The sequence below is a fragment of the Ovis canadensis genome, chromosome 7, assembly GCF_042477335.2.
Source record: "Ovis canadensis isolate MfBH-ARS-UI-01 breed Bighorn chromosome 7, ARS-UI_OviCan_v2, whole genome shotgun sequence".
NCBI classification, from domain to species: Eukaryota; Metazoa; Chordata; class Mammalia; order Artiodactyla; family Bovidae; genus Ovis; species Ovis canadensis.
This window is the reverse complement of record NC_091251.1, coordinates 37,209,718-37,236,196: the sequence shown is the minus strand read 5'-3', so window position 1 is coordinate 37,236,196 and position 26,479 is coordinate 37,209,718. Positions and strand designations below refer to the sequence as shown.

The window sequence follows — 26,479 nt, the reverse complement described above, 5'->3', positions numbered from 1 at the left end:
AACCCAGAGGTATTTCCCAAAGGAATTCCCTCACCTAGGACTTGGTCACTCACAGAACCTTCTGCCTGTGTTTCACTTCAAGTCTCAAGGATCTGCCTGTGCAGAGTCCCAGGGTTCTTGACACACTGTGACTTCTCCCACCTCTGCCCCAACCGTGTCTGTCTTACCCAGCGGAAGTGAGGATGGTCAGGGAGGCTGTAGTTGGAGGGAACATAGCCATAGCGGGAGCCCAGGATCCCCACAAACAGCTGCGAGTTCTCCACCTCCCCGAGGCACACTTCCAGCTGTCTGCAGGAAGGTTATGGGAGCACCGTGTCAGGGAGACTGGGCCTGGCTCACATCCCATAGCATCCAAAGAGCACCTCTGGCCCACAGCCCTCAGCCATCCTTGCAGCCCCAGCCCTGCCGTCACTCAAGCCCCTCATCTCCAACCCAGCCCCTCTTCTCAGCAGCCCCCACACCTGTTCCGACGGGTCTCCTCCTCAGTGATGCCCCAGCGCAGGTCAATGGCATGAAGGCTGATGCGGTAGGGGGCGGCTCGGGCCTGCAGTGCTGGCAGCAGGGACCTCAGCAGCAGGTCCCGCTCCCCATGCATGTCCCGGAAAGTGGAGGAAATGAAAAGCCGGATGCTTCGCCACCTGCGGGTAAACCAGGGGTCAGCCCCACAGCCCATAGACAGGCCTGTGACCAACCCTCACCCTGCTGAGCCAGGTACAACAGATGGCAGCGGGTATCCAACTGGCCTCCAGTGAATAACAGGCTTGTAACCTCAAATGCAGAGCCTGGAAATTAAATCCCACTGGCTATTTCTCGTGTACCCCTCCTGTGTCAGCAATGATTATTATGCATCTACTCTCCTGCCCATGAAATGGGCCCGAGTTGCACTGTGAGGTAAGCACAATCATTCTCTCTGATTTGCTGATCAAGAAACTACAGCTTGAACTTCCCTGGTGGCCTCGTGGTTAAAAATCTGCCTGCCAGTGCAGGGGACACAGGTTCAGTCTCTGGTCCGGGATGATTCCACATGTCATGGGGCAACTAAGCTTGCGTGCCGCAACTACTAAGCCCATGCTCTAGAGCCCATAAGCCACAGCTACCGGGCCCACACACCACAACCACTAACGCACGTGTGCCTCAAGTCCGTGCTCCACAACAGGAGAAGCCACCACAATGAGAAGCCTGCATACAGCCACTAGAGAATGGCCCACTAGCCACAGCTAGAGAAAGCCCACGCCCAGCAATGAAAAAGCCCAGTGCAACCAAAAATAAATAAACGAAAGAAACTGCAGCTTAAGACATCAAGCAACTAGCCCAAACTTCAGCTACTATTCGGCAAAGCTAGGATGAGAAAGCCACGGCCCATGCCAAGAAGGCCTCTGTCTGAGCCCTGGTGCCCAGTGCCTGCCTCACCTTCTAGCCCCCTCTCCCTAGTACAGTAAGGGACATGCTCACCATCTGTGTTAGACAAACCCCTGCCTGGGAAGGAGAAATGTTCCTCAGCAAATAGAGCAAGCAGCATCTCAACAGCCAGAATTTCAGTCACTTGAGTTTCTCTAGGTTTCGACTAAAGCCCCTCCCAGTTCACAAAGGCATCAAAAACAGACTGACCCAAGCTGGGAAACGGCAGCCAAGGGGCTTGGCATATTCTCTTCCAGTGGCCGGAGAGACTGGACCCCTGTCTTCCCTGGGGGTGGTGGAATCTTGAATATTTTGTCCATTTGGCCTACATGTTCTAGAAGCCGGGAGGCCCCACGCTCTGCAATGAACCTGAAATAAAGAGTGACAAAATAAATGAGAACAAAATAGCAGAGTGAGAGGAAATCAGGAAGGTCTTCCGAGGAGGCAAGGGACAAAGATATGGCTAAATTAGGTCAACCAGTTAATTGGAGTTTCTTTGGAAGATTACCATAAACATAGATTTAAAATAAGGAAGGAAGAAGAGCCAGAGGAATGAGGGAATCGAGAAGAAACCCAGGCATAGCCCCTTCTGTGTGCATGGTTATCACAGGCTTTCTGTTGGACCAGGGGCAATTGGGCTGAATGAAGATGCAAAGATTAAGGTTGATCAGCTCTGGGCTTGATTAGCTCTGTACCAGCCATGAAAGCTCCCTGGGAAGGGAGGAGCATGAGGCTTCCTAACATCAGGCAATGGGTGGCATCCAAAGGAAATGGAAGAGGAGAAAACGAATAAGTGGGAAGCCTAATAGTGGAGAAAAAAACGAAGAACAAAGATTTCTGTAGATCAGGCATAAATAAATAAAGTTAACATGGTATTTCCTCTGAAATGGAATGGAACAAAGGCCTCAGAGAATGAATAGAAATGATGGGACCAACTCCTGAGTTGTACCCTTAAAAGCAAACAGTAAAATCTCCTATGTTCCCTTTTCTCCTTTCCCACTAGATTAATACAAAAATGATGGCTGGAGCTGTAGCAGCCAACTTGAACTATAAAGTAGAAGCAGAGTATTTGAAAATGGTGGAGCAACAGATAGAAGATGACCAGGTACCTGTAATATCGTGTTGCTGCCATGCCTAGACAGCTGTAAAAGCAGAATAATCTTTTATCTTGCTTAAAAATGGAGTGGTTAGAGCAGAAGCCACAGATAGTCTCTAAAAGATGTTCTAACAAAGCCCCCAACCTCTCCAGTGTCCGTGCTATACTCACTTCAGTATCCCATCAGTACAGCCTGAGAGTGTCACGTCATTGGGATTCAAATCGGTACATCTGGCAAAGAAAGAAGAAATCACTAGCAGTCAGGAACAGTGCCAAGGACAGGGAGTCACTGCCCCCAGCACCCTAGGATGGACCACCACCCAGACCTCTGCACCTTCAATAGGGTTCTGTGCTAGACTAGAACTGGGGTGGACCGTCACAAAGGGGTACGGGGCCAGGCTGAAGACTTCAGAGAAGGTTCCAGCACTAGAAGCGCAACAGAGGTAGGAGGCAGAAATGGGGAGGGGCCTAGAGAGTGGGAGATTCCCAAGCTTTAGTAGGGACAGACAGGAAATACGGATCACTATCTGCTGGGACTGAGCAAGGACCATGAGCGCCCTTACAGGTAACTTGCCCTTAGGAGAACACCAACAAAGAGGCACTTGGGATTCACATGCTGCCAGAAGAGCTGTTTGGCTGCATTTATCAGTTTCTCGTTTGTAGTTTGGCCAAAGACAATGACCCTGTCCACCTGTAAGATGAAAGGGGAAGGGCTGAGACCAGGGAGGTGCCAAAGAGCTCAGCATATCAAGAGACAGGATCTCTGAGGGCAGAGGAACAAGGAGAACTCTGAGGTGGGTGTAAATGGCCTTTCTGGAGCATACTTAGGGTGCAAAAAGTCATTTCACCCTGACTTGAAGAGCATCAAAGTGGATTAGGGGTTGCCAAGATATGAAAGTAACCTAAGTGTCCATCAACAGATGAATGGATAAAGAAGATGTCACACACACACACACACACACACACACACACACAAAATGGAATACTACTCAGCCATTAAAAAAGAAGGAAATTTTGCCATTTGCATCAATATGGGTAGACCTGGAGTACATTGTGCTAAACGAAATAAGTCAGACAGGACAAAGACAAACACTATATGGTATCACTTATGTGTGGAATCTGAAAAAAACAACAAACTAGAGAATAAAACCAAAAAGAAGCAAACTCACACATACAGAGAACAAACAAGTGGTTACTGGTGGTGGGCAATATGGGGGTGGGGGTGGGAGACAGAAATTACTGGGTGTAAGATAGGCTCAAGGATGTATTGTACAACATGGGGACTATATTCAATATTTTATAAAAACTGTACTTGGAATGTAACCTTTAAAAATTATATTAAATTTTTAACAAAAATAAAAAATAAAGTGGAGTTTGGGGTAGGGGCGGTGTGTAGCTGGCACATTTAGGCTCACAAAAGCTGACTGCCAAACTTATAGGAACTCTGTGAGCCAGCTGTTAAATATGGCCACCATTAAATATTAAATTGTATAAGCTCACAGTCAAATAAATTACATTAAAAACAAAGGTAATAAATACTAAAACATCATCACTACCTAATTATTTTACCACATTTCACCATTAAATGCTCTTGACCTTATTTACATCCATGTTATATATATTATAGAATTGCTATAGAAAGGTGTGCTACTGAGCAACTCTTTCTAACTCTGTGGTCAATGAAGCATGTGGATAGTTTGAAATCAGTCATGGAAGAAGTATTTATACCATGGAAATTAGCAAAAGCTATTAACTAAGATGATTTTTTCAGATTGCTATTTGAGGCAAATATCTACCAGCATAAAAAATATATTTACCAGCATACCACTGAGTAGGGGGTTGCAGTCAGCAGGGTATTGTGCACAGGTTACAAAGAAGCTTTGAAAAATGAGATACATCCATGTGGAGGAAAACGTGGAGGAAGGGAGAGTTTCTCAGGGAAGGAGCAGTACTCACAGGGACCCTTTGGGTAGCCAGAGACAGCAAGTGCTTCCCCAAAGTAGTCAGGGACTGTTCACAGTTTTCATCTGACTTCTGAAGGAAAGAAACTCATGTCATGCAGTTGCACAGGAGATGGTCAGTAAACAACAAATACTGTAGTCTGCTAATCTTCAGAACTGAGTAGATCCGAGCCTTTCCTGAAGTTAGCTGTTCCCAGGCATCTGTCTAGTTATGCAGTTTTGCAAGGTAGGGGTGAGTATCTGACCTGAACTTGAGCTTGGAGTTCGGCGGCAGTTTTCAGGATGCCTTCCTCTGCCTTAATCACAGCAGTCTTCACAATGCCCCCTCCACACAGCAAAAGCTCCACCTGCTCCGTCCGTACCATCATCATCGCAATCAACAGCAGCACATAGTTCAGAGGGGGCTGATTGGACAAGCATCAAGGTGAAATCGGCTCCCCTATTTTAGAATCCACTTTGCCCACCCAAATCTGGAGACCAAATGTCTCCACTGGTTAGGGAAAAGTGGACAAAGTCCCCAACTGAAATAGTTTCAAAAACTTCTCTGGTGATGGACTCCATGCTCCCAATTCAGGGGATCCAGATTCAATCCACGGTCAGGGAAGTAGATCCCACATGCCACAACTAAAGATCCTGCATGCCACAACTAAGGCCTGGCACAGCCACACAAGTAAATAAACAAATCCTCCCCCCACAAAAGTAGAAGGGCTTCGCAGGTGACTCCGTGGTAAAGAATCCGCCTGCTGAGCAGGTGACTCCGTGGTAAAGAATCCGCCTGCCGAACAGGAGCGTCTTACCCCTTGTGGGTTGCTCTTGGGAAGGATTCTGTCTGCACTGGCATCTGTCAGATAGACCAGGAGGGTACGGCCTGGCAGTGGGGGCAGGCTGTGTCTGACGGAGAGGTTCACAGCTGTCTCCAGGGCCTGTCGATACCGAGCCAGCATCTCACGGTCACATTTCCACTGTCTGCAGGCAGGAAAGAAACAGACGGAGGGCTCAGGGGCTTCTCTGTTTGCCACTTGGACGCAGACGGGAAGATGAGAACTTGCCACTCAAGTATCAAGTTTCCACCCATCCACAGCCCGTCTCCAGTGTCAGTAGAAAAAATAGGGACAGAACTTCCCTCGGCCCCATTCTACAGGACTCTGCTAATCCATCCCATGGAGTAGACCCACTCTCAGACACTGCTTGCCATGCTTACCACATCAATCCATATTTACTTCATGAGGCAAGATTTAACTGCAACTTTTTTGTGGGGTGGGGGCTGTGCAGGGCAGCTTCGGATATATGAGCTGCCTAACCAGGGACAAAACTGGCCCCAGTAGTCAGAGTACCAGGAAATTTCCAACTGCTGCTTATTTTTAAATTGCAATTTGAAGAACAAACACTAACTTCTTACTCTGAAAAATGGCAATTAAAGGAAAAAGAAACATTCATCCCACCTTTCCAAGACAATCTCTATTTCAGAGTAACTAAATAGCTTTAGTTCACAGAGGGTGGTTCTTTTCAGAGCTCCAGCTAGTAAATATGGGGAATGATAGAAAATGTATCATATTATTTGGCATTTGTTTTTAAAAACATTTTCAAAAAAAGAAAAGAGAGGGATCAGGAAACGAAGGCTGGTAAAATCTTGATTTTTCACTGAATGGGAGTCCATTATGTTATTCTCATTACCTGTGTACATGTTTAATTTTTTTCATCATTTTTTTAATCTAGAGAAGCCAGCAGTCTCTACCATTGCCTATCCAGTAGAAATAAATTACAATTAATGAAATGAAATTGAAATTATACATGTAATGTAAGTTTTTCTAGTAGCCATATTTTAAAAAGTAAAAAGAAACAGGAAAGATTAATATCACATTTAATTTAGTCTAATGTATATATGTATTTTTCACTTCAACATGTTAATACAAAAATTAAAAATAAGATATTTTGCATCCTTCTTTACACTGCCCTCAAAATCCAGCACATCTCAGTTCCCACTAGTCACATTTCAAGTGCTCAAGAGCCACATGTAGCTGGTGGCTACCAAACTGACCAGCAAAGACACACTGTTAGGACTACACCCTCAGCTTAATTCTTTAACGGCCCTGTGTTCAGCCACTGATCCACTGACGCAGGCAAGTCCTGGCCACTGAGTCCTATTAGAAGGTTAGATGAGACCTGCATTTGTCTGGAATGAAAATGAATGAAGAAGTATCTAAAAGGACAACATACTGGGAATTCATCAAGCTTACTGAACCAGTTTTACACCTATCTTTGAGTCTGCTTGAGGATAACAATCTTTATATGTATCAAAAGAGAAAGGAAAGTGAATGGGTCAGAAAATTCACAGAAGAGCGAAACAAAAAGAAAAAGAAACAGATAAGACAGAGAAGAAAAAGAAAGAAGAGTATGAACCAGAGCACAGGTGGAGAGGCACTATCGTGGACAAAGGGAAATGCTACATAGGCTGACAGAGTCCACAGAAGCCAACAAGGCAACCACAGATAACAGAGTGAGGCCAAACACTGGTTTTGTTTCACGATCTCTCTGCAGGACCAAGTTAAAGACTAGGTTTTCTATGCAAAAGACGATTGGGAAACAGTCAAGTTTCAGCGACTGGGATGACTGACAAGCATGTTTTCACAGAATAAAAGCTAGGTTTCCAGATGACTTCCAAGCCCTTTTAGGGTGCCTCTCACGCCCACCCTTTGCTCCCAGATAGCACATAATCACGCACACACCTGGCCTTGTGTATTTTCAGCTTCTTCCGCTTGAGCTGTTCATATATCACAGGGATCATCATTGCTGTCCGAAGTTCCCGACGGCTTGGTTGGCGAAACTGCCAGGAATAGGCATGCTTCTTGCCATATTTTGTGTTTTTAATTATTATCTGCTTTATCAGTTGTGTGTTGGAAGGAAATGGCAACTCTGGGTGGCAACAGGTAAGTATCTGAGTTAGGCAGCTTCTATTCCCTCCTCTTATCTTCCCATCAATGCTGTCTTGAGTCCTGACTCCTGAAGCTGGCCAGTGTCTGACCTCTGCCCACCCCGTACACTGTGAGTGGAAAGTAAGAGGCTGAAAATACCAGTGCTGCTATCTCATCTGTTCTCAGACATGAGAGATAAACAGGAGTTGGAAGAAGAGCTATATTACCTTTCTTTTCGAGTTGAGCCTCAAGGTCATTGATGGAATCATGAGCATTAAGGAATCTGAATGGAAACTGCCGACTGTGGATCACCGTCTTCTGCAAAGCAAGAGAGGGGTCATGAGCAGAGGACCAAGAAGGATGGGGAGCATCACAGGCTTCAGGTGCCAGGAAAATGAGATAACCCCTCTATTAGACCTGTGGGAAGGTGGGAAAGGACAAAATAGATATTAGACAAAGGTAGAAAAGAATAGATGTCCTGAGAGACGATGAGGAAAGAAAAAAGGAGAGGAAGTAACAGAAAGTTCCGTTTCTTTTATATCAGACTCCCTCCTAAGTGAGCTAAATCACAGAAATGATCTCAGAAGATAAAAAGGAACGTTCTCAAACAGCATAGTGGCTTTGACCTTCCCCAGCCACTCGGAGAAGCCTGGCTCCCCGCCCCTCACACGTACAGCATGCTGGAGTCTCTGCAGCACAAGCTCGTGGTGACGGGCGCTGATTCCAACCCGCAGCAGGTTGCACAGGTTCCGAAGCATGGCCATGAAGGGAAGCTTCCCACTGTCTGCCGAAGGTAGACCCAGGGTGACAAAAGCAAACAAAGGATGAATGAGAGAGGTCAGAGGTCAGAGCAAGATGATCAGAGGCTGGGTAGAATATTCACGTTAGAGGAAATGAGGTACTAATAAGTGATCTATTGTCCACAAAGTGTTTTAAAGGCCTGGAAGATAAAAATTGGGTTGCCTGGTCTTGGAGCAAAATCTGTACGTTTATGGAATTAGCTATTTCAACAAACAACTTAGGTCATCACTTTGTTGGCTCCAGTCCTGAGACTGGGCTCAACTGGCAAAATACATTCTCTACAGTAATGATTTCCACACTTTTTAGATGGCTAAAAGAGAAATTTCCAAGTGTAATCTTATAAATTATATACATGGAGTACTAGCAACCATGTAACATGGACTAAGTGATTACAGGGGTTCAATCTGTTTAGTAAATATTGGAAACACTCTTTCGATAAAGGTAGACATAAACAGGAGGTGTGATATTTTTCCTGGGTACCCCCCCAAAACACACTCAGACCACATTACAGCTCTGGCCTATGAGGCCCCAACCCACATCCCAGTCACTAGGCCTACCATCAACAGCTTTCATTAGGAAAGTGGTGGTACCTTTTTCAAGGTTACATAAGTCTCATTTGAATTATAGCTAGAAAGCTTTCAGCCTCCTGGAAGTCCTGGGGTTCTCCAGTCATCAGTCTTCTGAGTTAGATTGTGTAAAACAGTTAAGTTGTATACACAGTGTAAATGGTATGTGACAAGTCATGGCCTATTGCATCCTTTGTCAACTCATAAGTTTTGCTCAAATGTTGCTGTATATGAAAAATATACCAGATCCATTTGATACAAAATTAAATTCAATATCATATTCTTTGATACACTAGAAAATAAAATGAATACTCATTCTATAGATGAAGTAGTTCACTGATTTCATTCTAAAAAGTTTGTTAATGAATTACTAATGAGTCTCTGAGGACCAAAGAGGGATCTGTATATCTAATTATATTTTATCTTATATTGTATACTTTATTTTTTACATTTATCTTCATAGCTATATTTATATAAGTTATGTAGTTCCTAAAGTACATCATTTATTAGTACACATATAAAATTTTTAAAAATACATGTACATATATTCTGGTGTATCCCCAAAATTATCTCTGCAATATATAATCCAGTGGGCTGGGGACCACTGGATTAGATTATGGGCATTTGTCTCAACCAAGATAAATGGCACAGTTTTAATTTTCAGGGTCAGAGGGAGGAAGTGGAGATGATGCATACTAGAATCACTAAAACATGCTAGCTGCCATCCAGGTCTCTTTATACCACTCTACCCAAGTTGTACCAAATGTTGGGGAGAAGGTTGTCAAGCCTGTGTGTATGTGTGTGTGTGATTCTGATATATACACCGTCAGTGACAATTACAAAGTGAGAGGGATGATAAGCGGCTGAGCTATTTGGTCTGCCCTGAGTACAATCTCTAAGTGAGAGCTCACAGAGTAAGAAAAGCTAGCTTGGGTTTCTGAAGCTCCAAAATATGAAGTCCATAAAACTCAAACAGCTAGGACTTTCTCGTGGTCCTTTCTGCTTGTCCAGTGGATGGATAAGAGTCCACCTTGCAATGCAGGGGACTCGGGTTCAGTCCCTGGTCAGGGAACTAAGATCTCACATGCTGTGGAGCTACTGAGCCTGCATACAACTAGAGAGTCGGTGCAACACAATGAAAGATTCCACGGGTGCAAGGAAGAGCCCACTCACCGTAACTAATACCTGACTCAGTCAACTAAAAACCAAACAAACGAAAACAAAACAAACAAACACAAGACACCCGCAAGCAGTCAAAAAGTCTACAGTCTGATATTTTTCAACAGAAAGAAGCTGATTTTAAACTTTCAAAGATGAAGGAGGAAGTAAAAGAAAACATGGAGTAAAAAGGGCCTTCTATAGTTAAAAATAAACTAGCCAGACAACAGACTGAGAGTAAGTTGGTCCTCCCCACTGAATTCTTTTTACTCATGTGGTCATATGACCTGGAACATCTGTGTCCTAAAAACGGGCTTTGATGGAGATTTCGGTGCGCCATGTCCCAGTCCTACTTTGTCTGGAAGAGTGACACAGGCATCGACACAACTGATGTCAGAGAGAAGGTAATGCTTTCGTCATGTATTGATAAAGGCTTGTATTATATCACCTGACATATCACCTAGTCACGTCTGAAATTATGACCTACCTACGATGTCAGTGCTATTCAAAGCAGAGGCCACTGGCCACTTTGGTGTGGTCAATGGCAGACCTGTTAAATCCAATCATTTCCAGTGATGGAACTACCAAGTGAGAAACTGTACCATGCCATGGAAACTTCTCTTTCAGGGGCCAAAATGTAGAGGCATGAGCGAGGAAGACAGGAAGGGAGCGTGATAGTCAAGGCCACTCTACCGATGAGTTCCTCCCAGACGGTGGCCTTGTTTCCCCGTGAGCTCAGCTCCCGCTCCCAGGTCTCCGGGCGAGCGAGCTTCATCCGCTTCCCGGCTCTGCTAGAATCCCAGGGCCCTGGGAGGTGGCTTCGAGAAAAGGCCTGTAGGTTGGAGGGGTATCTGAAACAGACAAAGAAAAACATCATTTCAAAGGAATCTGAAAATAACTCGGAAAGGAGCAGTGAGTCAGTCAAAGCCAGTAAGTCCTGGTTAAGGCCAGGTCTGCTCAAACTATAAGGACGGGGGCTATGGGTGTTGAAGGTTCAGGGGGTTATCCAGATGGAGTGTGCATCTTCTCACCTGCAGCCCAGCAGGGCCTGGACAAGCTGTGCAGGCTCATGGATGTGCAGTCTCTGCACCAGCTTCTTCAGGGTGAACCTTTGCTCACTCTTTTTCTCTGACACGGAACTGTAGGTTGTCTCAAACTGTGGAAATATTCCCAAGTCCCACAGGGGTCATTCAATCTATGACATGGTCATTTTCTTCAGAAAACAAGACCACCCTACACCTAGATTTGACAAAGAATAGGACTAAAGCGTAAAACGGTTCAGCAGCAGGAGCTTCTGAGTAGCTGTGTGGGATCACTGTGTTTCACCTATACAAGTTGGACTATCAATGGTTAACAATGGATGAATGGCTTGTCAAAAGCAAGATGGGGATTGACTAAACAGAGAACAGCCGGTTCTTAGAGGCAGAGAGAGGGAAAGCAGCTCTTATTTAAATCATTGATGGGCTTCCCTGGTGGTCCAGTGGTTAAGACTCCAGGCTTCCACTGCAGGAGACATGGGTTCAATCCCTGGTTGGGGAACAAATGTCTGACACTTGGAACATGCAACTGGAGCACAATGTAAGCTGTGAGGAGTTTAAAAATGAAAGAAGCTGGCTTTCAGAATCTTCTGTCTCAGAAGAGCTAAGTTTGGGATATATTAATAGGATGAAAAGACCAGTGGACCAACTGAAGATGTGTTTTCTTGTAATACTAATATATTTCCCTAATAATCTTATTTTAATGACGATGATATCATCATTCAGATCCAGGTATTGCTAGAAATCCTTACTGATTTAGTTAGTCCTCACAAAAAACCCAATGAAGTAGGTCCTGCTATTATTCGATTCATTTTATATGTGAGGAAAATGAGGCAAGAGAAGGTAAGTCATTTGACCAAGGTTGCAGAGCCAGCAAGTAAGGAGTGGGGACAGGGTGGGATTCAAAACTAAGTGGTCTGGATCCAGATTCTATGCTCTTAACCACTAAGCGTGTGTATGTGCACATGCTAAGTCACTTCAGTCATGTCTGACCCTTTGCGACCCTATGGCAACCGTAACCCACCAGGCTCCTCTGTCCATGGGATTCTCCAGGCAAAACTACTGGAGCGGGTTGCCATGCCCTCCCCCAGGGGATCTTCCCAGCCCCATGACTGCACCTGCATCTCTTGTGTCTCCTACGTTGGCAGGTGGCTTTTTACTACTAGAGCCACCTGGGAAGCCCTAACCACTAAGACTAGTGTTATTAAAGTAAAAAAGAAAATAAAAAATTTTTATTTGGCTTATTTTTTTAAATTTGTGGAAGGTGGAGATTTCATGTTTTTAACTCACTTATCCAGCTGGACATGACATCTGTCAGTAAAGAATGATACCAAGGAGAGCAAAATGGAAACGAAAGGAGCCTTTCCCAGTGTTCTCAAAGCCCCAAAATCACAGCTGAGAATTCCAAGGACACTGGCATGTGCCTACTACACACACCTCTAGTATTTCTACACCAAATGGAATTCCATTCTAAGTATTAATTGAGAAAAGATTGTACATGTACATTTAGAACCCCAGAAAAGCACTCACCATCCTCTGTTCACCTCGAATAGGCCAAATGAACCTTGGCAAATAGGTCTGTGTCTCAGAAAATGTATGTTCCTTCTGTAAGGACAGAAGAAACCATTTCGAAAAGGGAGGCGATGGTTGTCCCTAGAGAGACCCATTCCAACAGCCCATCTCTATCCAAAGGAAGCGGCTGGGAAAGAGGAGGGCCCCGCTCTCTGCTGCCTGAGCGCTACTCAGCTCCTCTGCATTTCTCTGACTCCCTCTGTTCCTGGTAGTAGAAACATGTCAGATGTTCAGAGGAGGTTGGGGCGGCGGGGGGGAAATCAGTGTGTTGCCTCACCTTGCTCCCCCTCCCCCACCGCCAACTTTCTGGGGAAAAGGGGGCCAGGCTGTGAATGACCAGGGTTGAGGCAGGGACTGACTGGAGGGCGGGGTGGCCGTCGGGGGCGCCGCTTGGCCCGGTGCTTCCGAGGGTTGTACTTAGCCAGCTGGTACTCATCAAACTGGGAAAATTTGTCCCTCATCGCAGCACGCAGGCAGGCAGGCAGGGGAGCAAGACAGTCTTCCCGTTCTCCACACAGGAGCTGTCAAAGAGATGAAAAACCATCAAGGGTGAGACCACTTCATGGGGTTCAGTGACAGCACAGGATACCAAGTCCCCATCCCCAGCTCGACAACGACAATTTCTGTGGTCCTGGACCTGTCAGCAGACTTCTCAGAGTCTCCTTCTCCTCACTGTAAACACGAGGTCCAGAGTAACACCAATTTTTCTCAAACTCTGCCCAGCCCTTCTCAATCACGCCCTCCCTGTTGGGCAACCCAGCCTGGTACTGCAAGAAACTGTCCTGTCTGGGCACCGGGCTTGAGACAGCAGGTCAAAGTGTCTGAGAGTTTTCTCCAGGGATGCAGTGAGCAAAGGAAAGGGAACCAAGTGAGAATCCAAGCTCGGGAAACTGAATGCCGTACCTGGTAGAACCTGGCTACCTGGATCCAATCGGAAGGCAACTGGACGATGGCACAGAAGTACCGTCGCAGGTAGGGGTGGCAGAGTGGCAGGAAGGCAGCAATAGCCAAGACTTTGTTGGCCACGTCCCGGACATTCAGCTGCTGCCTGGCGTACAGAGATGCCTAGGGAACAGGGTAGGTAGCGCTGGCCTCTCAGCCACCTCTTCATAGCATCGTGCCATAAACTAACTTCCTTATCTAACCTGCCTGCATAAAACCTTTCCTGAGCCCTCCATATTGTCTATAAAGTCCAAGCTTCTTGGTTTGGCATTCTACATGCTCCATAATCTAGCCCTTATTCACCAGTCTTCTCCTAAGTCTCCATACCCCCTACTTAAGGGCCTTTAACCCTTTCCCTGTTTGGAGGGCTTTTCTGGCAGTTGAGACAGTAAAGAAACTGCCTGCAATGCAGGAGACTCAAGTTCGAGCCCTGGGTTGGGAAGATACCCTGGAGAAGGGAATGGCAACCTACTCCAGTATTCTTGCCTGGAGAATTCCATGGACAGAGGAGACTGGAGGTCACAAACATTGGACATGACTGAGTGACTAATACTTTCACTTTCCCTCTTTGGAAGACCCCTCTCACTTTTCAGACTGCTGATGTATCCTGCCATCTTCCAAAGTCTAATAGGAAATATTTTCCCCCTCTTCTCTGCTTCTGAGATATTTGCTATCTACTACTCCATTTGCATTTACATAATATCTGGGATTACTTTTGTTTCCCTAACAATACCACACATGCCCTAAGAGCCAGATCCAAGTATCATTATATCTTTTGGTATAGCCCTCAAGGCATTGTGTATTTAGCCTGTGAGGCTTCCCTAGTGGCTCAGAGATTAAAGCGTCTGCCTGGAATGCAGGAGACCCGGGTTCGATCCCTGGGTCGGGAAGATCCCCTGGAGAAGGAAATGGCAACCCATTCTTGCCTGGAGAATCTCATGGAGGGAGGAGCCTGATAGGCTACAGTCCATGCAGTCACAAGGAGTCGGACACGACTGAGTGACTTCACTTTCACTTATTAAAAAGCAGATATATTACTTTGCTGACTAAGGTCCGTCTAGTCAAGGTTATGGTTTTTCCAGTGGTCATGTATGGATGTGAGAGTTGGACTGTGAAGAAGGCTGAGTGCTGAAGAATTGATGCTTTTGAACTGTGGTGTTGGAGAAGACTCTTGAGAGTCCCATGAACTGCAAGGAGGTCCAACCAGTCCATTCTGAAGGAGATCAGCCCTGGGTGTTCTTTGGAAGGAATGATGCTAAAGCTGAAACTCCAGTACTTTGGCCACCTCATGAGAAGAGTTGACTCATTGGAAAAGACCCTGATGCTGGGAGGGATTGGGGGCAGGAGGAGAAGAGGACGACAGAGGATGAGATGGCTGGATGGCATCACCAACTCGATGGACATGGGTTTGAGTGAACTCTGGGAGTTAGTGATGGACAGGGAGGCCTGGTGTGCTGCAGTCCATGGGGTTGCAAAGAGTCAGACATGACTGAGCGACTGAACTGAACTGAACTGAACTTACTAAATAAACAAACTCTAGTATACTCTTTCTCAATCCTCTCTTCCCCTCCTACTCAGAGAACCCAAGGGACTAGGCCTCAGGCTCACCCAGAGATCCTACTGTCTTCCTAAGTAAAGCTCCTCCCACCCCTAATACGAAGCTGCCCACCATCCCCCTCATACACCATAACCAAATTCCCTTCCTCCTAGCTTCCCACTCCCATCCCTTCCTTCACGTCACAATACCTTGAGGATAAATTCAGGCTCAAAGCGGGCAACTTCGCTACAGACTTTGAGGAGGAAAGCCTGGGTAGAGTCCGCTGCGTCATCTGTGTTTACATTTGCCACCAGCGAAGAACATAGAAAACTCATGAGAACCATCTGGGAATTGAGAAAGAGAGGGAAGAAAGAGGGGAAAGGGGTCAGAAGGACCAACTTAAGCATCCACTCAGACCAACTTACAAAGGCAAAGACAGACAGAAAGAACCCAGATTCAGGAAGATGGCTAAGAGGTTCAAAAGACGATTAGCAAGTGAAACACCAGAGCTCCTGCCCTCTCTTTCCACTGAGGGGATCTGGATCAGCCTTTGGTGATCATTCTTCTAATCTTCCTCATGCCCTCCCCTCCACCACCACCAACCTCTCCCAGCTCCGGAACTTTTACCTTCACTTCCTGAAGGACTTGTTCAGTAGGCTCAGGATGAGATTCAGAGTCCCCAGGGGTGAGCTCCAGGGCCAGCTCCTCCATCTCTTCCTCCTCTCCCAAGCTTAGGCTATAAAAAGGCATTTGAGCCTCTGTCCATTCCTTCTCTTCTGGCTTTTTCTCTCGTGAAGATGACCACTGACCCTGGGGATAGTGGCAGTTATTAATCCCAGCATACACCAGAAGCCCCTCAAACAGACAGAGAGCTGAAAGCAACATCCAGGGCTAGGAAGAGTCCACATCTACCTTCTAGCACCTAAACTCCTCTCCCTTCAACCCTAGCATGGATCTTTCCTGTCTGATGGAGTGAGACACACACACCCTTTTCCAAATCAACATTCTGAGTATTTGCTCAGATGATTCATGATCTGCTTTCATCTTCTTATTGATTTCATAGCCTAGAAACCTGGGGCCCCTCACAACACATCTTCTAATTGATATTAAGGTACTATGGAGTTAGAAGAAAAAAAGACCAAGTCCCAGATTAATCCCCCAGCAATCGTGATCTTACTCTCTGAGCCTCAGCTTCCTCATCCTCTGCCACCTACTTGTTGGGGCTTTTAGAAGATTAAATAGGATGTGTATATGACTCTTTGCAAATTGCAAAGCCCTAAATAAACGTAAGGTGGCAGTAGCTGTAATCCTGACAATGACCCTATGAGGTGGACTTTCACTGACTTCATCTTAAAGGTGAGGAAATTAAAGCTTCAAAGGGTTAAGAGTCTTGCCCAAGATTGAGTGGCTTGTAATAACAGGCAGAGAAGGGGGAAGGCTCAGATTCACCTTTCCCTCAGTCCAAATCTCAAGTCTCCACAGAAGGAATGTGTATCTGTCTATCGATCCTGACCTGTATACCAAGGGTGTTTATACAGATGTGTAAGTGGACGTGTGCTTGCACATGCACACACAGTGAAGCGATCCAGGGTATTACAGCTGTGTCTCTGACTGACTCTGCTACTGCAATATAATGCCAGCTCTCCTCCCATGCAGAGGCTTTCTAAGAACAAAATCTACTTTTGCTCTATTTTCAGAACCTCTGAACTATATATGCAATAAGAGTATTGATGCTGATGAAGAGAGCCTTTGGGTAAAGGGCACCGCAGGAAGAGATTGTGAGGAAAGAGGGTACACAGATGCAGAACAGAGGGACACTGTGGCACTGAAAGCTAGTGACTAGGGCATCTAACACATACGGCTGCAGTGAACACAACTGCCTGGAGCCATTACCAGAACTGCTTCCTGAACTCTCTCTGGGGCAGAGATGGTTTTCGAGACCCTGGAGCAGGTCAGAAGGCCTCGTCCGTCAGAGAGGCACTGCGCCCTCGAGGCTGGAGGCTCAGAGAGCAGGTGGTTGCTGCTGTGCAGGCTGCACAGATCAGCTTGAGCCAAGGGAGATATGTGGAGATTCTGGACCAAGGGGCTGATAGACACAGTGCTCTTTAAAATGGTGAGTGTGGCCAGGCACCGGTTCTCCAAGGAGAGGATGTCTGAGTGAGCAGACACATGCCCGGGTGGTTTCTCCAAGGTCTTCAGGTCAGGAAGGGTGGCCAGGCACCGGTTCTCCAAAGAGAGGATGTCTGAGTGGGCAGACACATGCCCAGGTGGTTTCTCCAAGGTCTTCAGGTCAGGAAGGGTGGCCAGGCACCGGTTCTCCAAAGAGAGGATGTCTGAGTGGGCAGACACATGCCCAGGTGGTTTCTCCAAGGTCTTCAGGTCAGGAAGGGTGGCCAGGCACCGGTTCTCCAAGGAGAGGATGTCTGAGTGAGTAGACACATGCCCAAGCGGTTTCTCCGACATCTTTGGGTAAAGAAATGTGGCCAGGCACTGGTTCTTCAAGGAAAGGATGTCCATGTGGGTAGATGCACACCCATGGCATTTCTCCATGACTGGGGCCCAACCTGTATATAGCTAGAAGGAGAGAAAGACAGATGATGAGCAGCTGGCTGTACTGGGAATGCATGTGTACTGCAACTAAATATTTCCCATAGTCCTCCTGGTAATGCCAGCGACCTGAAGGTAGAGAACAACCATTATTTGTTTTTCTAGGACTGGGTTCATTCCAAGGATATATTCAGGGAGTATTCAATCCAGAGTATACAGGGAGTATTCTAAGGAGGAGGAACAGGGAAAAGATAAGGCAGAAGTTTGAGAGTAAGGAAGTCTTAAAAAAAGAAAAGAAAAAGCAAGGGCTTGACAGGAAAGGAACATGTCTTCACATGAAGGGGTAAGGAAAACTCTAGAGCTATCAGTATGATCCCAACTTAGCACAGGAGCCATACTGGTCATCTGGACTGGATTCTTGGTGAAAGAGAAACAAACATCTTGATCAGGTATCAATACTCACCACCTCTATTGCTTTTTTCTCCAAAACTCCAGATGTGTTTTTAATGAGCTGCTGCTGCTGCTAAGTCACTTCAGTCGTGTCCGACACTGTGCGACCCCATGGACGGCACCTCCATGGATGACCCCATGGACGGCTCCTCTGTCCCTGGGATTCTCCAGGCAAGAACACTGGAGTGAGTTGCCATTTCCTTCTCCAATGTATGAAAGTGAAAAGTGAAAGTGAAGTTGCTCAGTCATGTCTGACTCTTCGTGACCCCATGGACTGCAGCCCACCAGGTTCCTCAGTCCATGGAGTTTTCCAGGCAAGAGTACTGGAGTGGGGTGCCATTGCCTTCTCCATTTTAATGAGCAGCCATGTTTAAAAACCAGACTATATGATGATCTTTTACTTTTATCTAGTTTCACTTTTTCTATTTCATATTCAGTGCTTCATTTCGTTTATGTTATCCAATTTTTTTGTCTCTTCATTTTTTAAATTTTTTTAATGTTCTTGCTCAAGCTTTTATCAAGCATAGTAGAAAAGGCTTTGTATACATATATATATATATAGTATGTATAATGTATATTTTAGAGAACATGAATTTTTGCCTAGCTAAAAAAATTATGACATTTTGATTCTACTTGTTTGACTCAGTATGAATAGAATGTTAGGATTCTATTTTTTTTTAATAGATACAAACAAGCAAAGGTTTACTGTATAGCACAAGGAACTATAGTTAATATCTTGTAATAACCTATGATGGAAAATAATCTGAAAAATAATATATGTATAACTAATCACCTTGCTGAGCACCTGAAACATTGTAAGTCAATTATACTTCAATAAAATACATAAAATTTTTTAAAAAGCAATTTTAAGCAGAAAAAAAAAATACCACATCAACTTCTTGCCTCTTACTCACTCTTTAACCAACTACGTAGGATTCTATCCCCATAGTTCTCCAAGGCTATCCTCTTAGATAACTAATAAAATTCTGGTTACTACAAGAATAGACATATCTTGGCCTTTATTTACTTTATCTCTCAAGTATACTATGACACTGTGATCACTCTCTCACTGAAACTCTCCCTTTGGCTTCCATGATGCCATCCAGGTTTTCCTCTTAAAACCCTGACTGCACCTCTTGGGGATTCTTCTCTGCCATTCCTTGAATATTGATACTCCTTAGAATTCTTTTCTAACCCTTCTATATACTACTTTTTCAAGATGGTCTCACCTACTCTGTTGCTCCAAATAACTGCTACGTTGGCAACTCACATATTTACTCCATGACCCAGGTCTTATCTGAGCTTCATACTCATTTATCCATTCCCTTGTTGGACATCACCACTTGGATGACCCAAAGGTACCCAATACTCCAGAGATCCCAAAGGCATCATTTTACTACGTCTTCCCCAAAATCCACTTCCCCTCATTGCCCCCTCTGCTTACAGGGGTTTGAATAAAATAGGCTTGAGTTTGAATCCCGATGAGACCTTGGACTCGTTCCTTAAACTCTGTGCCACAGTTTCCTCATCAACAAACCTGAAATAAATTCCTACCTCATAAAATTGTACAGGAATAAAGAAGAAAAAAATATATGAAGCACTTAGAGTAGTGCCTGGAGCTTAAATGCAAGTTGTCATTTATTATTATTATCATCCAATAAACTACTAAATCCTATTGATTCTACTCCTTCAATATCTCCCAAATCTAATTCTGTTTTGCCTGTCACCATCTTTGCTGAAACGCTCCAGTCCACATGGCACACAGTACATAGCTCTACCTAAAGGAGCTCCCAATACGTACCCCAGAGAAGCAATGGCAGCCCACTCCAGTACTCTTGCCTGGAAAATCTCATGGACGGAGGAGCCTGGTAGGCTGCAGTCCATGGGGTCCCAAAGAGTCGGACACGACTGAGCAACTTCACTTTCACTTTTCACTTTCATGCATTGGAGAAGGAAATGGCAACCCATACCAGTGTTCTTGCCTGGAGAATCCCAAGGACGGAGGAGCCTGGTGGGCTGCCGTCTATGGGGTCGTACAGAGTCAGACACGACTGAAGTGACTTAGCAGCAGCAGCAATACATACCGAAGACCCCATTTACTGCATCACTTTACTTCATCAAGATAAAAATTTATCTTGTTAGGTTATCTGCCTCCTTGTTCACCATTTCTCCTTAATAAGATAAACTTCCCTGAGGGTCAGGGCTCCTTTGTCTGGTTCACCTCTGTATGCCCAGCATCACACACATAACCTGGCTTCTAATCTCCCAGTCTCATTTCTTCCTGCTACTCCCATCTAACTTTATGCTTGAACCATACAAACTCTTTTTTCAGCTTATGAATTGCCGAGGTATCTCTTGACTCTCGATCTTCGCACAGGCAGAGGCCTGGAACACTCATCCTTCTACTGAGACCACCCCTCTTCCCCAGCCTCTTCTTTACTAGGCCAAATTCTACTTCCTTCTCACTCTGAAGGCCTCAGTTTAATAGTCGGAGCCTCGGGTGAAACCCAGCCCCCAGCCTGGTACAGGTGGTCCTTCTATGTTCCCACGCTGTACTTCCTCAAGCAGAGAACACACCTTTGTATTGTAATTGTCTGTTCATTTGTCTTTCATCCTCCTAGACTATGAATTCCTGAGGACAAAGACCCTTCAGCCTTGCTCACCATTGGTGGAACAGTGCCTAGTCCATGGGATTCAGAAGTTTTTGAAAACCTGGTGAAAGCTATGGAGCTTTTTCACATGAGTATATACTAGTTTGCATTCAGTTTTTAGGAAGTCCACCCATGTATCTCCTAGAATCTCCATTAACTGCCAATTAAGAACTTCCATTGGACAGAATGCTTGAATTAATATTATTAGGAATGTATATACTCTCTTTTCACTTTCCTGCATTGGAGAAGGAAATGGCAACCCACTCCAGTGTTCTTGCCTGGAGAATCCCAGGGACGGGGGAGCCTGGTGGGCTGCCGTCTATGGGGTCGCACAGAGTCGGACACAACTGAAGCGACTTAGCAGCAGCAGCAGCACATACTCTCTTATTTGGACAAATGCTTATCTCCTATTTACATTTAAGTATTTTAGGAAAAAAGTATGTTGTTAGGATTAAGTCAGTCACTTAATCCTTAATAAGTAAGCGTTTCTGTACTGAAATATAGAATACTTCCAAGAAAACTTGAATGGACTGACAATCCAGAACCAGAAAGGACAATGGATATCTCACGGGACATCAGTGTGGGCAAATGGGATGAAGAATGATGGCCTGGATGTCCCTGGTGACTCAGTGGTAAAGAATCTGCCTGCCAACATAGGAAACACAGGTTCAATCCCCAGTCAGGGAAGATCCCACATGCCATGGAGCAGCTAAGCCTGTGCGCCACAACAATTGAGCCTGGGCTCTAGAGTCCAGGAGCCGCGATGACTGAGACCACACACCACAAATCCTGAAGGCCACAAGCCTTAGAGCCCGCGCTCCGCAACAAGAGAAACTACCGCAGTGAGAAGTCCCCACTCACCACAAACAGAGAAAAGCCCTCACAAAGTAATGAAGACCCAGCACAGCCAAAATTTAATTAATTTACAAAAAGAACAATGGCCTGACTTGCAGCAACAAGGATGTAACTAAAGATCATCATAGTAAATGAAGTAAGTCAGAAAGAGAAAGACAAATACCATATATCACTAATACATGGAATCTAAGATATGGCACAAATGAACCCATCTACAAAACAGGAACTGACTCACAGACATAAAGAACAGATTTGTGGTTGCCAAGGGGAAGGAAGGGAGGCAGAGGGATGGACTGGGATTGGTACATACAAGCTATTGGGGTTGGTAGAAACAAACTATTACATTTAAAATGAATAAGCAAGGTCCTAATATATAGAACGGGGAACTGTATTCAATATCCTGTGAAAAACCATAATCGAAAAGAATATTCTAAAAAATGTATATGTGTATATCACTGAGTCACTTTGCTGTAAAGCAGAGATTGGCACAACACTGTAAATCAACTATACTTCAATCTTTAAAAAAAAAAAAACTAACAACAACAAAAAGAATGACAGCCTGTATGCTTTGTACATTTCCCTCATGTCTTTGTGCTATATAAGCCCCCAGCAAAAGGAGTGGGGAATCTCAGAACTGACTCAAGATTTTAAAAAGAAGTCCCATAATAAAGTTACATGTTTTTCTCACCCTGGTGTTCGTGAAGGAGATTCAACTGACCTACAAATGAAAAGTAAAAATCCCCATTTCGAAGTCCATTCTCCAGGGACAACCACTGCCAAGTTTTATATGAAGTTTCAGAAACTTTCTATACATATACAAGTACATGTAGGGTCTATGCTTCTTCTTCTCCCATATCCACCACCCCCTCCTTTCTTTTGCTTTACACAAAGAGGATTCTTTGATGGTTTGATGTCAGCACCTTCTATCATTGTGAAGCAGAATTCATCGAGTCACTGGACTGTAATCTGGGGGCTTCCCAGATGGCTCAGCGGTAAGGAATTCACCTGACAATGCTGGAGACAAAGGTTTGATCCCAGGGTCAGGAAGATCCCCTCAAAAAGGAAATGGCAACCCAATCCAGTACTCTTGCCTAGGAAATCCCATGGACAGATGAGCCTGGCAGGCTATAGTGCATGGGGTCATAAAGAGTGATTCCGTTCAGTTCAGTTCAGTCACTCAGTCATGTCTGACTCTGTGACCCCATGGACTGCAGCACGCCAGGCCTCCCTGTCCATCACCAACTCCTGGAATTTATCCATATTCATGTCTATTGAGTCGGTGATGCCATCCAACCATCTTATCCTCTGTCGTCCCCTTCTCCTCTCGACTTCAATCTTTCCCAGCATCAGGGTCTTTTCAAACGACTCAGTTCTTTGCATCAGATGGCCAAAGTATTGGAGTTTCAGCTTCAACATCAGTCCTTCAAAAGAACACTCAAGACTGATCTCCTTTAGGATGGACTGGTTGGATCTCCTTGCAGTCCAAGGGACTCTCAAGAGTCTTCTCCAACACCACAGTTCAAAAGCATCAATTCTTCGGCCCTCAGCTTTCTTTACATTCCAACTCTCACATCTATACATGACTACTGGAAAAACCATAGCCTTGACCAGACAGAACTTTGTTGGCAAAGTAATGTCTCTGCTTTTCAATATGCTATCTAGGTTGGTCATAACTTTCCTTCCAAGAAGTAAGCATCTTTTAATTTCATGGCTACAGTCACCATCTGCAGTGATTTTGGAGCCCAAAAAAATAAAGTCTGACACTGTTTCCACTGTTTTCCTATCTATTTCCCATGAAGTGATGGGACTGGATGCCATGATCTTAGTTTTCTGAAATTTGAGCTTTAAGGCAACTTTTTCACTCCCCTCTTTCACTTTCATCAAGAGGCTCTTTAGCTCTTCTTCACTTTCTGCCATAAGGGTGGTGTTGATTCCAGCTTGTGCTTCCTCCAGCCCAGCATTTCTCATGATGTACTCTGCATACAAGTTAAATAAGCAGGGTGACAATATGCTGCCTTGACGTACTCCTTTTCCTATTTGGAACCAGTGCGTTGTTCCATGTCCAGTTCCAACTGTTGCTTCCTGACCTGCATACAGATTTCTCAAGAGGCAGGTCAGGTGGTCTGGTATACCCGTCTCTTTCAGAATTCTCCACAGTTTATTGTGATCCACACAGGCAAAGGCTTTGGCATAAACAACACTAAAGAGAATCATACTTTAGAAGCCGTAGTGTTAGGTTGTTTCAGTCCTTTCGGATTCTTTGCACCCCCGTGGACTGTAGCTCACCAGGCCCCTCTGTCCATGAGATTCTCCAAGCAAAAATACTGGAGAGAGTTGCCAAGGAGAGATGCCTTGGAGAGTTGCCTCCTCCAAGGCATCTTCCCAACCCTGGGATCGAACTGGCATTTCTTATGTCCCCTGCGTTGGCAAGCGGATTCTTTACCACTAGTGCCACTTGGGAAGCACGTTAATAGCCACCACACCTTTAAGTTGACTGTGTGACACTCTACCCTGCTTAAGCACAGCCCAGGTTCCCTTCCAAGGAGTATACAGAACAAGGAAGAGGACCCATTCTCATTTGGCCTCTTCCTCCCTCCTCCAGTGTCCCTCCCATCCCCGGGCCCTCCCGTTCCTTCAGCCTTCTCGCTCCCTCTTTCACACTCCACCTCCGCTCCCAGAGGTGTCCGAGTAGCCCGGCCGAGGCACCCCAGGTGGCGCCCGCCCTGCCGCGTCCGGGGAGGTCACTACCTGGCCGCGCTAGGCCCTTCCCGCTGGCCCCGGCGGCCGAGCCCACGCAGAGATCCAGGCCGGGGCGAGTGTTGCCGGCGCTCGATCCTCCCGGGAGACACCCGGGCCTGGAGCAGCCAGCTGCCACGCGGGACGCTCGGTTCCGGGCAGCAGAAATAGGATCCGGCTCTGGGCTCCACTGGTAGGAAGAGTGGAAACCCGAGGCGGAGCCGGGCGGGGAGAGACTGGGCGGAGACTGTGCAGGACTAGGCGCGGCCCGCGGGGCGGAGAGACGAGCGGCTGACGACGAGGATTGAGCGAGCACTTTGCAGCTTTTTCTGGGGCTTGCGGTTAGTGCCACTCTCAAGCCGCACTTTATTTTCCCCTTCCTCGCCCTCTCTTTTCCTGTCCCTCAGGTTTCCCCTGCTACCAAATTCTCTTATTTTGCGAAATTTCCTCTTTTGTCTTCCAATGTTCGCTGCTGATCTGGACACATTTTGTTCTGGTATCAAATATAGTGAGACTGTTAATTCAGGAGCAAGTTACTTGGTAAAAATAGAAGTAAAAGGAAAGGGAAGGTCTAAAGCAATGGCCTATAACAGGATGTAAATATCAAATGATCAAGCCTGAGTGAACTAAGAGCATGCCTATGTCCATCTGGGAGAGGTCCTTGGATTACAAAAAAAATTTTGGAGCCATTCTGAATGAGTGATGCAGAACTGTTTCCCAAAAGGTGGTACCAGACTCAGGAAAGAGACAAGTGACCTTTACGATGGTAATGCTAGTGCTGTTTCATAAAGAGCAGAGCCAAACAGATTCCAGCAGGAGAAAAATGCTTACCTCATATAAAACAGATTATGATTATCTGTCTCCAGTAAAATATCCCCTTCCTAAGGGAAGAAAAGTTATGACCAACCTAGATAGTATATTCAAAAGCAGAGACATTACTTTGCCAACTAAGGTCCGTCTAGTCAAGGCTATGGTTTTTCCAGTGGTCATGTATGGATGTGAGATTTGGACTGTGAAGAAGGCTGAGCGCTGTAGAATTGATGCTTTTGAACTGTGGTGTTGGAGAAGACTCTTGAGAGTCCCTTGGACTGCAAGGAGATCCAACCAGTCCATTCTGAAGGAGATCAGCCCTGGGATTTCTTTGGAAGGAATGATGCTGAAGCTGAAACTCCAGTACTTTGGCCACCTCATGTGAAGAGTTGACTCACTGGAAAAGACTCTGATGCTGGGAGGGATTGGGGGCAGGAGGAGAAGGGGACGACCCAGGATGAGATGGCTGGATGTCATCACTGACTCGATGGACATGAGTCTGAGTGAACTCCGGGAGATGGTGATGGACAGGGAGGCCTGGTGTGCTGCGATTCATGGGGTCGCAAAGAGTCGGACACGACTGAGCAACTGAACTGAACTGAACTAAAGGGTAGGCTTCCCTAGTGGCTCGTCGGTAAAGAGTCTGCCCGCAATGCGGGTGACCTGGGTTTGATCCCTGGGTCAGGAAGATCTGCTGGAGAAGGAAATGGCAACCCACTCCAGAATTCTTGCCTGGAGAATTCCATGGACAGAGGAGCCTGATGGGCTACAATCCATGGGGTCACAAAGAGTCGGACAAAACTGAATGACTAACTTCACTTTTCCTAAGGATGGGGAGTGGGGGTCCCAGGTTGCTCAGTAGTAAAGAGTCCGCCTGCCAAGCAGGAGAGAGGGGTTCAGTCCCCAGGTGGGGAATATCCCTTGGTGGAGAAAGTAGCAATCCACTAAAGTATTCTTTCCTAGGAAATTCTGTGGACAGAGGAGCCTGGTGGACTACAATTTATGGTCTTGAAAGAGTCAGACACAGCTGAGCATGCATACAAGCCTGGGAGGGCGCTTGCATTCTCAGGTGACAACTGAGCTTCATCTCAGAATCGAGGGCACCAGATCCCACCTAACTTCCTTGGTTGCCTCTCTTACCACCTATCCCATTAGTCCCAACACTCTTTTTATAAGAAATATTTTTATATTCCCTGTTTGATCCTGAGCTATAAATTATAAATAGTGTGCTTTAGCTAGATACACAGTCCAAAAGTTTATAAAATGTCTAAAGAGATATTAAAAAACAGTAGAGAGAAGGTAATTTATTATAAAATTATGTATATACGTGTTTGTATACATAAGTAGTTGGACACGATAAGAAGACACAATGAGATACTTAGATGTATACATCTCTCTATGAAATCACCTTGAATTTAACAGTTACAGATGCAGCATGATACGGGGATGT

At 45.6% G+C, this 26,479-nt stretch overlaps 1 protein-coding gene across 10 annotated transcripts in view; it reads right to left on the bottom strand.

Annotated features, from left to right (window-relative positions):
- Window positions 1-24,484, bottom strand: part of TEP1 (telomerase associated protein 1) — a 40,883-nt gene extending 16,399 nt beyond the window's left edge. For 8 of the 10 annotated variants that reach the window (XR_011258157.1, XR_011258159.1, XR_011258158.1 and 5 more), the window contains exons 1-20: window positions 24,232-24,422; window positions 16,874-17,554; window positions 15,608-15,790; window positions 15,190-15,324; window positions 13,405-13,566; window positions 12,861-13,022; window positions 12,460-12,534; window positions 10,924-11,048; window positions 10,586-10,743; window positions 8,042-8,151; window positions 7,595-7,685; window positions 7,182-7,368; window positions 5,253-5,421; window positions 4,701-4,859; window positions 4,451-4,528; window positions 3,058-3,185; window positions 2,666-2,725; window positions 1,609-1,767; window positions 462-638; window positions 168-288 (exon numbers count right to left, since the gene is read on the bottom strand). Coding sequence is in view for 4 of the 10 variants with exons in the window: in XM_069595829.1 (XP_069451930.1) it covers window positions 168-288; window positions 462-638; window positions 1,609-1,767; window positions 2,666-2,725; window positions 3,058-3,185; window positions 4,451-4,528; window positions 4,701-4,859; window positions 5,253-5,421; window positions 7,182-7,368; window positions 7,595-7,685; window positions 8,042-8,151; window positions 10,586-10,743; window positions 10,924-11,048; window positions 12,460-12,534; window positions 12,861-13,022; window positions 13,405-13,566; window positions 15,190-15,324; window positions 15,608-15,790; window positions 16,874-17,530 (3,096 nt within the window). In the remaining 6 variants the exon portion in view is untranslated. Of the gene's footprint in view, window positions 1-167; window positions 289-461; window positions 639-1,608; window positions 1,768-2,665; window positions 2,726-3,057; window positions 3,186-4,450; window positions 4,529-4,700; window positions 4,860-5,252; window positions 5,422-7,181; window positions 7,369-7,594; window positions 7,686-8,041; window positions 8,152-10,585; window positions 10,744-10,923; window positions 11,049-12,459; window positions 12,535-12,860; window positions 13,023-13,404; window positions 13,567-15,189; window positions 15,325-15,607; window positions 15,791-16,873; window positions 17,555-24,231 lie in introns of all 10 variants that reach the window. The other 2 variants (XM_069595833.1, XM_069595830.1) reach the window with 2 other exon arrangements.
- Between the last annotated feature and the right edge of the window lie 1,995 nt (window positions 24,485-26,479).